Consider the following 16,391-nt stretch of genomic DNA (forward strand, 5'->3'; position numbering starts at 1 on the left):
TGATTTTAAAAGCATGATAAACTTATATAAAATCATTAACCATATGCAACAAATGTTCAACCTAGCCATAGACTCCACAAACTAGTTGCATGCCTCATACGTTCAACCTATCCATAAACTGCAATACTCATATTCTCTCAGCAACAGGTTACCCTCAAGTCGGACCTAGGACTCCACTAGGGAAAAGGCTTCCTAATGCCACTGAAGTCCACAAACCGCTCCAAAAATCTAACAAGTCAAGATACCAAAACCCAACAACACTTTGACCTGTAGTCACACCTTCCCCATTAACCTGTGTAGCCCAAGGTAATGCACTCTTTCTCTGCCTCTGCAATCCCTTGGGTTGTGTCGCTACCCTTCTAGGACTCCATAGGTTGGCCAACAAATCTTAGGGCCTTGTGGCTATAGGATCTCTAACTTCCCTTAAGGGTCTCTAGGTACCCTTCGGGCCCCTACACTTCTTCCTCCAGTGCTCCAGCCTAACCCAAGGCAACCTAAGGAGAAGTGCACATCCATATCCCACCTAATCAATAGGGTAATAATATCACAAAATCACAATTGTCTCCCCTTCATGGATTATGATAGTCAGCATAGTCAAAATGATGGAATAAAACCAAATCTCTCACTTTTATGTATATGTGCCCTATTTTACAGGTGGCACTTAAGGAAGTCACTTGAGTGACTTAGGATAAAAACATGTCCACTCTTGACCTTAGGCTCGTTTTAATAATGGCTTAGAACCCTAGGCTTAAGCCCCTCATTACTTAGCTCTTAACCTCCTTTCCCACTCATGGAATCCTAGCTCCCATACACTCTTATCTAACTTGGTTTGCAATAGTGGTGTATTTTTATTATTATGAGTGTGATTACATATTTACATAACTAGGCTTCCCGACTTAAAATCACATCGTCACTCTAGTCTCAAAACATATATACATAGGCATGTTAACGTGAATAAATATGTACATAGGCATGCAAGCCCCAAATATTTCTCAACTGACTAGTCTAAACATGATATGTACAATATATAGAAAGCTTATCTTGGGGATTTTAAAAAGGATATTCTTCCAATTTGTTTATGTTGTCAATGACTTCTTACAGTTGTGATTCACGAAGACATGTGTCCTCTATCATATCTTCCTCTGTGGCTTCTCTCTAAAGGATGGCCATCTATTTCCCAAGCTACTATTTATCTTGGAAGATGTTGCTAAATTCCATTGCATTCCATTTTTTTAGTTTGGTTTTAAGGTACTTCAGTTTTTTTCTAAAGAATGTATATTTTAGGCCTTGAATGTTTCTCCCATTCTGCCATCCAACAATTCTCGTCTACAAGTTGGAGTACGAGAGACCAAATCACTTGAATCTAAATGATATAGTTTTTGGTGTTTCTTTTTTGTCCTATTACAATGCAAAGACTAGTGTCCTAACCTTCATCCTAATAAGACTTCCACTATTGCTCCAAAACCCTTCAATTTTATTTTCATAGCTGTTGGTATAGACAATAGGTAAAAAAGTCCCAAAGTTTTTTTTTTACATGCAACTAAAAGCCATCCATTATATATGTGCCAAAAAGAATAGTGCATTAAATACCATTACAAATAATCAAAGATCATGAGAGTGCATTACCAAAACAAGTACCCATGATACTTTTAAAATGAGAATTTTATTGATTAGAAATATTAAATATGCAATTTTTCTCTCACTTGAATACTAATTTTGATTGTCTATCTCATTCCTCTTCAATATGCTATCTAATTGGGGTGAAACACATTAGAAATGAAATTTTAGTGAAAATTTTAATACTATATCAAAGTCATTAATAAATCAAAAGGGATATGGGCACTCAAATCACAAACTAAACATAAGTAATAAAAGTTATAGCAAATGACAACTATATCAAATGACAATAAATATTACATCTATGAAAAAATTAAGTGTTCAAACAAAGTACCAATAATAAATAGAAGATGAAGCAAACCTATTAAATGATTATTTATAAATTGAAGAATAATTTTAGGTCATTTATTATTAAAAAGATCATTTTCATTTTTCAAAAACGCCTTTTATTGGTAAATCACATTTTAAAAAAAATATCCATTATCTATCAATTAAATAATCATTTTAAAAAAAAATCAGTTTTTGAAAACACATTCTAAAATTACTCTTATGTTTTAAAATAATAAACTAATATACAAATTAAAAAACATAACAAAATTACAAATATCACAAATATTAATTCCAAAAATATTTTCATCTTTGAAATAAAATCATCAAAAACCTTGATATATTGTTCTAATATCACCTTCATTCACTCATCTTTTCCAAATTAAAAAGACCAATTCGTAATAATACTTTATATATAAATAATTAACATCAAATTTTTTCTGAAAAATAATATTAATTAATTAAAAAAATATCATATCACTCTCTCACAAATTTAGCAACATAATATAACATTAAATTGCGAATTACAAATCATTCACCTTATAAAAAGGTTATCTGTAACCATTGAAAGTAAGGGGATCCAATTGAGTGTGATACTAATTTCTACAGCTCAACAATGATCCTCAAGGATCTCAAACCTTTCATAAATGGCAAAAAGCATACATATTTAGATTTAATAATGTGATTGGCACTTCAAATTCAAACCAAACAAATGCACAACTTTGATACTGAGATTTTTTTTTCCTTGGCTATAAATTAATTTATTAATATTAATATTATATATAATTAAAATTACTTTTAATAATTTTTATTTATAATTGATTTTACAGCCAATTAATTAAATGTAAATATGATAGATTCATGACGTATAAATTAATTAATTTGAATTGGATTTAGTTTTATTAAGTGTGAGTCTTAAATATTATGGAGAAGAGTTGAGGATGGAAACTATTTGTAAGAGAATTAAATTATCTTAAGTGGTGTCTAAGCGCGACCAAGCTTAGCACAATTCTGGTGATAGCATCTCATTGAGGTAGATCATTTTTCCATCCAATAGACAAATTGGCCAAGGTCTAGGCTTAGCCTAGTCACAAATATATGTGTGTGTGATAGACTAATATTTCTTTTATTGAATAAAGAGAGTATTTGCAATGCTTATATTAAGCTTAAAAAATCACAACCCTTGTAATGTTTTGGGTTGGAGAGAGCTGTATAGAAAAGAAAAGAACAAAAATATTATTTTTTTTATGAGTAGATGGTCAAGGAGTGCCTTAACCATGCACTCATTCATCATCAATTCAAAGCCCAGTGAGCTTGAAAGAAGAAAAATAGATAGGCTGGCCCTAACCTAGGCTCAACCTAATTACAAAAAGAGAAAAAAAAAATATGAATGTGATAGAGTAGTCATCTTCTTTGTTGAATAAAGTGATTATTTAAAATGTTCATATTAAATTTAAAAAATCACAACCATTGTAATGTATTAGGTTGGAGGGTGAGATGCTTTATTATATTGAAAAAAAAAAAATTTGAATGAGTGAGCGAGGAATGCCTTTACCGTACACCCATTCACCATCAATTCAAAACCTAATGGGCTTGAAATAATAATAATAAATAAATAAATAAATAATCCTTGTATTATGTTTTTTACAATTATGTAAGTACTTGTGTTCATTTGACATATTTTTTTTTCCAAAGAAAAAAATAAAATTCCCCAACACATTTTTTTAATTAATTAATTTAGTTAAAAGAATAAAAATAACATAACTTGCTTTGAAATAAATCTCAGCTTTTAATCTATTACTATTACTAAAAGAAATTAAATTCCTGTTACACCTAATAATTATTAATAACTAAATTAAAATTCTATAAACCTTGATTCAAAATAAAGAAATCTATTTATATAATATAATTTATTTATAATTGATATTTACATAATATAAATTTAATATAACACCAAACCATTAAATAAAAAAGTATAAATATATATATATATATATATTTCAATGTTTATTTTTTTAATTTATGGAATTATACATTTTATTTTATCACTTTGAAATATTTTACATATTATATTTTTAAATATAAGTGGAATTGGAACAGATTTTTTCCATTTTTATAAATTTATTTTTTTTCCCAATTTATGAAGTATAGACTAATTAGTTTAGGCAGGGTTTAGTCTTTCGGATCAAGTGGAATTGGAACAGATTTTTTCCATTTTTATAAATTTATTTTTTTTCCCAATTTATGAAGTATAGACTAATTAGTTTAGGCAGGGTTTAGTCTTTCGGATCACAAGTTCAAAACTCCTGAAAAAAAAATTGAGAATACGAACAATTTTTAGAGTAGATTGAATTAGCCCAGAGACAGATCATTCTGAGCAACATTCACAGATTACTTTTCCATTCAACATTGGGATACTAACCTGGCTCCAGCTCAGCCTCAGCTTAGTTCGACAAAAAAATAGTTCAACCAAACAAAAATCCCTGCAATACAATTTATGCTTTTTAATAATAAAAGCTATTCTCATGTGCAGGAAAAAGACATGTCCACTACAAAACTCGCTAAATGCATTTATCAAAGCGACCGTTGACTGATTCAACTTCTTTCACATTCAAATTCAAACTTAATATGTAACCATCTGATCAACAGCGTGATATCCTTCTTTGATCACCTCTCTGCTGGTTCTTTGGTCAGTACTGAATTTTGTCGCCCGCCCTTCCAATTAATCAATGCAAGGGCACTGGCATGTTCAGAATAGTCACCATTGAACGTCAAACTGATGTTGATACCAGTTTCTGCCTCGACATTGTCTTTCGATTTTATTTTGCCTTCATTCATCTTGTATTGAGCCTTGCTAGTATGCCAGATAAATTAGTTTGTCATAGTTACCCAAGAGATCTGAAGACAAAACCAGTCGGTGATGCATAGGGGCATTTGAATCACAGACCAAAACTTGAGAATGAAGGGATTGCCAACACTGATTTCAACCGCTCTCTGAGCTCTGCTGCAAGTGCCAATGTTTCTTCACGTGGTTTCTCTCTGGCTGCTATTAGGGCAGCAAAATACTGCCTCTTCAACAACTCTGTATATTCCATTTCCTTTGCAGTCTGGTCATGATCATGCTCTTTCGCTTCGAGGTCCTGCAACACAGAAATCCTAGCACTGTTGATCATTCTTCTCTAAACATGTATTTTGAAATGAGCTACAATGAGAAAGCAGACCAAACCAATAAAGTGGGGAGCATTTAAGACAAGTTCACTTGAAACTCAGTATGCACCTCAAGATTCTCTTCATGATCTGACATTGTAGTCCTGTGATTATCCACTGCTTGTTCCAATGAGCAGGCAACAGAGAGACATGTAGCTCTGATAAACCCCTGAATTGCCGCTTTCAATTGAAATTGCAAGCTTGCAATCTCAGGCTGAATCTCGTTCGCCTCCTCGCTATGCATACCATTCTCATCAGTTCTCAAGTCTGCATCTTCCGCATCTTGTAAAAGAGGCTTTGTTTCGCCAGGTTCTTCAGTCTATAAACAAGAACAGAGTCAATAAGCACCGGTAAACAAATTTTCTCTACAAGAAAGCTGCAAACATTGATTTTCATAGAAAAGAGGATCATCAAAATGACTATGCTCCAATTAGGCTGCTTTGGGTGTTATACCTCCACAAAAATGAAACAGGGGTCACTAAGTATTGCGTAGTGTGTAACACAAGAAAAATGGAAATTAACTTTAAAAAGACACATTCAGTTCTGTAGTGATGCAATTCAGTTCCCCATCAATGAATCCCAACCATAGTCAGACAACTCAATTCAATGAATTACTCAGCAATACCAGAAAGTAAGTACAACTTGGGCATGGAATATCTCTGCAAATGAAAACACAAAAAACGCACCAAATTTCACAAATGAAAAAGGTCGAGTATTTGCCAAGTTTCTTCTATTCAACGAGTTTCTCCCTAGTTTCAAATACTTTGAGAGAACTTGCGAGTCTGAGTAAAACTGTAAAACTTGCCAAGTCTTTGCCGATAAGTTAATTGGTGCAGGCCTTAACTTCCTCTAATTTTATGTGGTGGGCTAGGCCCAAAAATGCCCCTTTTATGTCCAGAACCACCGCAACCGAAACTATGTATATGTATATAGAAGCGAGGGAAAGGCAGTATAGCCAAATCCCCAAGAACCGCCGCAGTCAAGCCTTGTTTAATAGCCACCGGAGTCAATATACATACAAGAAGTCAAAAGGAGGAGGGACTTACGATTTCACAGAACTGCAGGCTCAAACCTTTTATTTTAATAGTCGCAAGCGGCCCCGCTCTACATCTCTCGGCGCTTACACTACCTCCCTCTCTATGCAATATGGCCACACCTCAAAACCTGGGTCCCAACCCCTTTATTTTGTCAGCTTGTACGCATCATCCCGGGCTTATATCACCCTTGCCATTCCAAAGTGCGCTCAAAGGGAAACGTCCGGGAGACAGACTCCAGGATTTTCCTGTGAAGTGTTGACCTCTGCTCCCATCAGTTGTCGACCCGGGTTCCTTTCCAAAGCGCGCGGCACTGACCTTCGGGCGGAGTCAGCGATACCTTCGCGGTCCCACTCGCGCTCCACGTTATCCTGGCCTCCTTATTGGACGACCTCACGAGTCAGCCCGATGTCCAGTCATCCCGGCTGTTCATGCATATGCTCTCCCTTTCACCTTCCGAGGAAGATCCTCCGGGACACATTAGCCCGACCTCTGTCAATCGCCGTATTCTTATTGACAGAAAATCGAGACCATCTCCTGGACTCGATTGCAGAAGGAACAAATACTAGATGATCCTTCGACTTGACCAAATACTCGTAGTATTCCTTGCCTTTGGTCTTGTTAATCAATCTCTTGTCTAAAATCCTCTCTGACTGCTTCTACCATTGAATTGGTTGATGTCTACTATCATTTGTTGTCTGTAACTCTCCTCCTAGCTGATACTTGTATAGGTCTGCAACAGTGGAGATGGGAGAGATGCCAATCCCTAGTGGCAACTCTATCTCATAAGCATTGGTTGAAAATTTCCTAAGGATCTCTACCGGGACCAATTTTCTTTAAATTTAGTTTTGAGGAAATCTCTTTTTCCTCAAAGGTGTTAATACTAATTCTTCCACTTCAAAGCTTTGTTCTCTCCTCTTGAGATCTACTCTGGTTTCATATTTGAGACTGTCTTCTTGTAATTTATGTTTCACTTGTTCATGGATCTCTTTCATAGCTGAAACAAAGTCTTCTCCTGTTGCACTTCTTTGCTTTGCTCTTCCAAAGTTTTTGAGTTCATGTACTCCTCTTGGATGCATCCCATACATAATCTGAAAAGGACTCTGACCAATGCTTTTGTTTGGAGAATCATTATAGGCAAATTCAGCCTAGGCAAGCACCTGATCCCACTACTTGGGATGGTATCCAACCAAGTTTCTCAAAATATTCCCCAAACTCCTATTAACTACTTCAGTCTACCCATCAGTCTGAGAGTGATAGGTTGAACTAAAGCTGAACTCAGTTCCTAACTTCTTCCACAAAGTCCTCCAAAAATGACCCAATAATCTGCTATCTCAATCCGACACAATGCTCTTTGGCACTACAAGCAATCTCACTACTTCTCTAAAGAACAAGTTAGCAACATGGGTAACATCACTGGTTTTAAAACAAGGGATGAAATGGGTCCTTTTTTAAAATCTGTCCACTACAATAAAGATTGCATCATTACCCTTGGCAAATCCGACACGAAAGCCATGCTTATCGAATCCCATGGTATGTCTGGGATTGGTAATGGTGTATACAACCCTGTATTCTGGCTCCTTCCTTTTGCATGCTGGCAAATTCTACAACTGCTCACAAACTTTTGTACATCAGTCCTCATCCTTGGCCAATAATAAAAATGCTTCAGTTGCACGTCTTATCATGTCCAAAGTGTCCACCAAGACCTCCACTATCTTTTTCTTTGATTAAATTCTTTCTCATCGAGCACTTTGGAACACAAAGTTGATTGTTTTTGAACAATAATCCTTCTTAAAGCATGTAATCAAGCCACGGACTCCTATCTTGGATTGTTGGGTTCTTACAAGCTTTATAGGCCTCCTTAAAATCTGCATCTTCCTCATATAACTCCTTCATGAAGTCAAACCCCACGATCTAGATTTGACTTGACTTTCTTGCATAGTCGAATTCCGCATCAACAATTCTATTAGCTTGGCCACTAATATGTTTCAAAACAAAAGTGAAATTCTAGATATCAATCCACTTGACATGCTTTTGACTCAATTTAGGTTGCCGCATAATGTACTGTAAGGCATGATTATATGTATTGTTGTAACATCCTTGTTTTTGATAAGTTAGTTATTAAAAAAAAATCAAAATGCCATACAAAAGAATAATAAGTTAGGATATGGAGCAAAAACAAGATGGAAAATAAAAATGTTAGAAGTGATTATTATTGCAAGTCCATATCAAATAAAATGATAGGGTAGTTGCTCTAAAAAATGAAGGCAAAATGAAAATGATAGATAAGCAATAAAAAAAAAAAAAAAAAATTGCTTTAGAAAATAAATTAAGGTTGCTAGCTCAAATGCACCTTTGAAAAATGTTCTTTTGATTAATCATGCTTAAGTTATTTAATTACGATTTAATTGTTGTAATAAAGCTTGATGACATTATAAAATAAGTGACAAATGACACTTTTGTTGTATTGGCAGAAACAACAAAACAACACATCGGGCGCCGATAACCAACGCGCTCTTTTCAACGAAGATCCTTCACTCTGCCCGGATCAACGGCGGAGGAAGCCTTTCAGCCCCTCCTTGGTTGTTTCCCATTAACACGAAGGGGGGGTCCGAAAAGCAGTTTTCATGGCTGCCGCTTTTTGCAACGTGGCGCCTCCAAAATGTTTCGGACCCCCAAGGCCCGAAACCACAAACCATTGTGACCCCCCCCACCCCCGAAATCCGCTTCTGGTTTTCTTCCATCCGACTATTGACTTCTCTCGCGCCTTGTGCATCCGTTATCCTCCGTCCAATAACAAACCTCCACGTCATCCATCTGTTTTCACTTACCCATTCACCGCCCGCCATGTTATAATACCATTGCCCATACGCTCCAAAGTCGTTATTGTGCTTGATTATCCGTTTAAACAGTCGTTAAGCATTAATTCGCATTTCCCCTACAAATTGAATGCCTACGGCTAGATCCAAACAGTTAATTGAGCCCAATTGAACCTATAAATCCTCCATGGCTCCAATCTTTGCCACTTTTCGCTTCCATCCATAAACCAAAAGCACCATTTTGTCGCTCTGTGTATTTTCTCCACTGTTATCAATTTTAGGTTAAAAACAGCTTCTGAATTTCCCTTGCAGTAGTGATGGCTCCTAAAGCAAAGATACAGAAGACTGCCGAAGAAGGGAATCCCTCCACAGTCTCCCTTGATCTGGATCATATGCCACTTGTAGACTCCCTTTTCAAGATCAATGACTGTGAATGTGAATTTGATTTCTATGAATTACATTCATGGTTAAAACTGAAATATACTGATCAGGAGGACTCCATTCGCTTCTGGGAGACTCTTCTGCCATTGTTTTCTTTTCCTAAGACCCATCAATTCCCTGATCTAATCTCTTGGTGTCAAGCCAGGTATGACCTTGTGCAAAGAACAGTAATGACTCAGGATGGAAAAATCTTGATTACCATCACTGCTCAGAGCATAAACCAGATGCTAATGATACCTCCATTTGATTCCCTTAGCCATTTCTCACCTGCAGCTCTCATGGACCTCTACAATAAACTCACCTTCCCACAGAGAGCTCTTATCTTTGAACTTTTCCTACCAGAAGATGCTAAATTACCTAAGAGAAATCCTCCATATTCATTGTCCATGTTCCCTGAAGCTACTAGACACATTATCTCTCTGTTATCATACCTCCTAGGTTATGAAAATGACCAAGTTGTTGATGAATCCATCCTTGGATTCTTTTCTATCTTTAGCAAAGAATATCAACATGCCTTCATGTATAATTATAGCCACTTTCTGGCTGATAATATACATGAACAGTTTATGAATTTGACCACACAAGGAGTATTCAAGTACAGTTCAGTTATCATTCATCTAATTTTGTTTCAACATGGAGATCTATTGCCTATTCAACTCAACAGACAAGATGAGCAGGGAGTGAATCAATCAGTGATTCACTGGACAAAGCTAGTAAGAGCAGGATCATTAAATTTTACATTCTCCCAGTTCATTGATTCCTTCATACATCCAGTTCTCCAATTACTCAACAGCCAGGCAGAGCCCAGAATTGGAGAAGAAATTAAAAAGACATTGCACCTATCAGAGCAAACCAAGACTGGTGACTAGTACCTATACCAGAATTACACTGAGATTAGGATCTATGGCAGTGAGTTGGCTCCATACAAACTGCCTAAGTATGTGCCAATGAGAATATTCTCACTGGAATACATCAGGAAAATGATAAATATGGATGAAGTCCATTTTGTCTCAGGCAAGAAGAAATCATAGTTTAAACTCAAAGCCAAAGTAGGGAGTTTCATCTGTAACACTAGGTCTGCAGGTACAGAAGCAGACAAATTGCTAAAGAACATGAACCTCCAGCCAAGCTTCACTTGGTCTTATGATCCTTTTGGGATTATTTCAGCTCTCAGAGTGCAGTTGAAGGCAACACCTTACAACCATACTCCCAGGCCAGAATTGGAGAAGTTCATGAACCAGGAGCAATGGTCTGAAGGTACTCTCACAGAAGTTGATGAACAGGTTATATCAACTCCTCAAACAAAGACTCCAGCTACATAGAGCACTCAGCATAAAAGAGGCAGAGAAGAAACTTAGTCAGCTACAAAACCAGGTAAAGAGTACTATATCTTGCAAAAGAAGTTGAAAATTGGGTTGTCAATGTCATCAGGAAGCAAGCCACCAGAGATAATTGATCTTGGAGAATTGGAAGATGTTTCATCAGCAGGGACCACTGATCCCAAGCCTCCCTCTACTTCTTCAACTCCTTCTTCAACTGAACCTATGGAGATTATCCAATCAACTGAGACCAGCTCAGCAGGGGATACTAATATCTTCTCAACATTTTTGGAAATCAAGCAAAAGAATGAAAGTCTTAAATCTCAAGTTTACAGTCAGTTTTGGAAACAGACATCCACTTCTCAACATAGACTTCTCTCTGCCTTCGACAGTGAAAGAGGAAGGATGCAAATGGCATTTTTGCAGGCTCAGATTCCATTTCCTAAATCCACAGCAGACTACAAGAAGACCATCTTCTCATTTGATGTAAACCAGATACATCCCATTGATCAAATGGATTTGCATAGGCAATCAGGTGAGATGCTATTTTCAACAATGACCACAACTGCGCCAATGTACAGTCATAGCTTAAGATTGAAAAGTTGTCATCCTTGTCTAAGGATAACAAATTAAAATCTTTAGAAGATATCATTATCAAGATTGGATATGATCCCCAGGACTGTAAAGCAATTGAAGAAATACTGCAAAAGAAGAATGTTGAGATTACAGCCTTGAAGAAACAGTTGAAGTTGCCTTCAACTGAGGATCCACAGACTAAAGAAATGGCAGAAAATGAACAACACGAGGAGATGTTAAAGCTCATTATTGAGCAAAACATACAGATCAAGAAAATGGAGGAGCAGATAGAACAACTGCTCAAGGAAAAAGAGACAGCACAGCTTGTTGTGACCTCAGTGACAACAATTCCAATGACAGGTGCAGATTTAAGTTCATCTCCTACTGACATTGCTTCGTCTTCAGCAACAAGTGAAACAACAAGGTTATCACAGGAGCTACAAGCACAGAAACAACAAAATGAGAAATTACTCCAAAAGTTCCAAGCCCTGGAGTCACAAAAGGTAAAAAATGATACCTTGTATGTAGAAGAAATGCAGAAGTCACATAGGTTAGAGCTCAAGGTTAAACAATTAGAAAGCAAGACTCTAATGGCAGACACTTTGGCCCAAGCCAAAGAAGATATCTGGTTAGATATTAGCCACTCTATCACAGAAGTATGGCCATCCATACAAATCATTTTTTAGCAGCAAGAACTAATTGTTAAATGCAGAGCAAAGATAGAGACCCAGAAGGCAGCATTGGGCACAAAACCCAAAGAAGCATCAAGAATGATCAAGGTACTGAATTCTAAGACTAGGCAGCAGTTACAAGAGATGAACATTCCAGATAGGACAACTACTATTTTGGAAATTAAGAAAGTCCTAGTGAAGAAGAATCTCTTAACTCAGCTAAAAACAAAGTGTGATGCTTTGAACACTACAGTCAGGAGGTTTCACTCTAAATTCAGTATATTACATAAGAAAGGTTTACCAGAGATAGTATCATCAAATGATCAGCTAGTAAAATTGGAGGATTACTGTGAAAGGCTTTATACCATTGCAGCAGACAACAGTCAATTTGCAGGGATAAAAAGGCAGATTACTGGCAAGGAGTTTATGGAAGCTTTAAGCTTAGACCTCTCCATTAAATATGAAATTGGTCATCTTTTTCTCACCAAACCCAATTTTGAGAGATATACCGAAGTTGATGAGATACTTAGAAGGATGGTAAATCTCGAGATACCTAGTGAGAAAAGGTGGGATCAATTGTGTGAAACAATTGATTAACTTTTCATTCCAGCAAGAAGACAACAACAACAAATTTTGAAGGAACAGTCATCAACAACTTCCTATCTAATAGGGACACATCATGCAACAGTTTTTCTTTTCCTATCTTCTTTCAAGCTATCTTGTAATCAGTTTAGGATATTTTGTTTAGAACTTGTATAAATAACTCTCTTCTATGAGTTATTAAAGGTGGTACCTTTCATAAGCAATTTTGTAAAAGCATTGATGTACAAGCTGTTTCTAGATCACTGATAATAAAGCAAAGGATTCTAAATTTGGTCTCATACAGTTTCATTTTCTTCTGTAAGTTTTTCATGTGTTTCATTCATTATGTTTATTCTACATATGTTTAGGTTTTACAGAGATATCAAGTGAGAATAAATGTGTTACAGTTATTCTTAAAATTCCTTTCTGAAGTTATTATCATAAAGAGACTGAGATATTGGACTGTTTGTCTAAAAAGCTCCCTCTAAATCATAAAATTGTCAGCATCTTATGTAATCTTAAGCATAGTTTGTTTAACTTTTGAACATTGGACAAAGGTTTTCTCACTTATGATAATTTATCTTTCTGTCTGAAATCTAAATTAATCATACCTCCTTACTATTCTTTCTAAACACCTTATAAATTCAAATCACTGTGTGAAGTCAAATAGCAGCCCTTTGATTATCTATTAGTACAATCTAAAAGAGTTAATACATCATTCTTACAGTTTGTTCTATGTATTGGTCCTCCATAAAAACCAAAACCAAAACCCCTAAAACAAATATCTTAGATGCTCTGGCATGATCAATTGACCATTATCATCTCAGAGGAACAACATGTATATATAAAACAAACTCTTTAGACATTAAATAATACCTCCATTTCTTTAAATCGTGTACCACTGCATAAAACGCCTTGTCATAAGAAGTATACTTCCTCCTTGACTCATTCAACTTCTCGCTGAAATATGTTATGGGTTTGTCCTCTTGACTTAATACAATGCCAATCGCTTCTCCACTGGCATCACACTAGGAAAGGTTTGCTGAAATCTAGCAAAATCAACACAGGTTGTTCTGTGATCTTCTTCTTCAACAACTGAGAGCCTTCCTCTACTTCAGCAATTCACTGGAATGGTTGTTTGTCTTTCTTTATGACCTCCACAATTGGAGCACTTGTTCTACTAAAATTACTGATGAACTACCTATAAAAACTTCTAACTTCAAAATTCCTTTTGGGAGAGTGCCAATCAAGAATAGCTCTTACCTTCTCAAGATCCATATTTAAACCATCCTTGGATATGACAAAGCCCAAATACACAAGCTTTGTCTTCAGGAATGAACATTTCTTCAAATTGATAAGCAATTTCTCTTACTATAGCTTCTCTAACACATAACTCAAATGCCTCAAGTGCTCTTTTTTCGATTGGTTGTAGATCAAGATATCATCTAAATATGCAATTACAAACTTCTCTATGATCTCTTTTAACACCTTGTTCATCAATCTCATAAAAGTATTGGGTGCATTTGACAACCCAAATGGCATGGCCAACCATTCGCACAAACCCATCATTGGTTTTAAAGGTTGTCTTCCATTCATCCACTTCTCTAACCCTAATCTAATAGTAACTGTTATATCTTTGAAAACATTTATAAGCTCAAGAACTGTGCCAAAGCATCTAAGTGAGGGATTTCATTTAATTGGATGACCAATGAATCAAACCATTAACGCTTGTACAATCCAAAAAATTATGAGATTTTCAAAGTGCTGATTTTCACTCCTAACAACATATAATCCTTCAATTGATTTTGATAGAGGAAAGGAGAAGATATATGATAATTAAACATTCATCCTGAATACTTAATTAATCAGATAAAGTAGATGCATGTAGAGAAATTTCTACAACCAAACACATATACATTCAAGAGATGACATAAGGCAACAATTAAATGATGTAAAGGTACTAATTTAAACAACCTGTTCAATTAGCTAGTCTTAGTGATGATGATAACTTTGTAGTGGTCTATCAATGAAGTTAATATTTAACTTAGCCTTACCCTTACCTTGAACATATGATAAAAAACATAAATGAATATATCAGAAAAACTCACATGAACACAATTGTTGTTAAAACTAAAGTCAGAATCCTTTGATTATCTTCAAAAACTTCTAGAGAAGTACAATGATGTTTCTTGGCTATCACAAAGGTTCAACCCCTCTTACTTCGAATTACAATGTATATATAGAGTGTAATTCAAAAATATCTAATTTGATACAATCCTTTACAAAAATAAAGTTTTATCCAAAATAATTTGGATATATCTAATTAATACAATTCAAAAATAGAAATCTAAAACTGATTCTGGAGAAACAACACACTATTCGAGGATGTTTGCAACTACTACCTTGAAATTTGTATATGCTCTTTGTGCTCCTGTCTTTGTTGTACTGACAGCTGAAAAAACGCATTTTGTTCTTGCTTTTTCTATGCTGCTACCTGAAACTTTGCATTCAATTCACTCAAGAAGTTCGAGGAACTTATCCAGTTTTTCATCAGTTGGACATGAAAATTTAATTACTTTCCTGTAGGCTTCATCCACTTCGGTATACTTCTCAAAAGTTGGCTTGGTAATAAATAGATGATGAACCTCATGCAAGAAAAACAAATCATTCTCTAAACCTTTCAGAAAAGCTTTACCACTTATGATCACTTAGAAAATTTTGACTTATCTGTTGCTATGTCATGTAGTTTATACTGGTAATTTTCTAGTGGAATCAATTGGCCATGAGAATCCCTTAAGGATGAAAGCCCTTTTTGCTAGAGGATAGAAAATTTTCTGTGCAACTTTTTAATTTGAGCCTCCAAGTTCTGACACTTATTTTCCATCTGCAACATTAAGTTTCTCTTTGTCAATATCAATATCTTTCTGACCTCTGGGACTGTGTCTGTACTGTCTTCAATTCCCATATCTTCAAGCTCATCTTTGGTTTTTGAGTTCAGCACTTTGATAATCCTTTATGCTTCTCCTGGTTTATGGTCCAATTCTTTTTTGATTTTTGTTATGGCTGCTTTTGCTTTCTGTACCAATTGCTCCTGTTCAAAAATTATTTCAATGGATGTCCACAATTCTGAAACGGTTGAATTATGTCTATCCAGATTTTCTCTTTTGCTTCAGATAATGTTTGTGCATTGATTGATTCATCCATGTACTTTTCAAGCTATTTAGTTATTTTGAAATTCTTCTGCACCTCTGAGATATATGCATTATCTGCCTTAAGTTTACTTTCTTCCATCCTCTACATTGATGCCTTCAATTTCTCTATTTCAACATTTCTCAAGGACAGGTCTCCCATAGCCTTTGATAAGTTTTCAGTGGCTTCTTCATTGGTTTATTCTATTTGCACTACAAAAGTTCCTGCACTGATTTGTTGTTCCTTCTCTTTTAAGAGATTTTCTAAATCTGCCTCCATTTTATGCATTTGAATATTCTGTTCAACAATCATCCTCAGCATATTTTCTGTTTCCTTTTCTAATTGCCCCACTTCCTGATTTTCGGGATGCTCTATTGTTGGTAATTTTAGCTGCTTTCTTAGTGCTTGAATGTTTGCATTCCTGTTTTTGATGATTTCTTCAGTAGCATTAACATCATTAGGATTTAACCCTAATTTTATTACCAAATCTTCTAATCCTTTTATTCTGGTATTTTTAGTTAGGGAAGACACCTTTTCTAGCTTAAGCTATGAATGGATATTGTTTAAAGAAGCTTGCAATTTTGATGCTGCCATGGTAGAACTTGTTAA

The 16,391-nt window shown here is 35.5% G+C and overlaps 1 protein-coding gene across 2 annotated transcripts in view; it reads right to left on the reverse strand.

The window, feature by feature from the left end:
* Positions 1-4,645: 4,645 nt before the first annotated feature.
* The window catches only part of LOC149146221 (uncharacterized), a 43,346-nt gene continuing 31,600 nt past the window's right edge, over positions 4,646-16,391 (reverse strand). For both annotated transcript variants that reach the window (XM_089449532.1, XM_089449531.1), the window contains exons 4-5: positions 5,222-5,470; positions 4,646-5,084 (exon numbers count right to left, since the gene is read on the reverse strand). In XM_089449532.1, coding sequence (XP_089305658.1) covers positions 4,884-5,084; positions 5,222-5,470 — 450 coding nt within the window. In that variant the 3' untranslated portion in view covers positions 4,646-4,883. The remainder of the gene's footprint in view (positions 5,085-5,221; positions 5,471-16,391) is intronic.

The sequence above is a fragment of the Pinus tabuliformis genome, chromosome X, assembly GCF_031772625.1.
Source record: "Pinus tabuliformis cultivar Carrire ecotype Pingquan chromosome X, CPIR1, whole genome shotgun sequence".
NCBI classification, from domain to species: Eukaryota; Viridiplantae; Streptophyta; class Pinopsida; order Pinales; family Pinaceae; genus Pinus; species Pinus tabuliformis.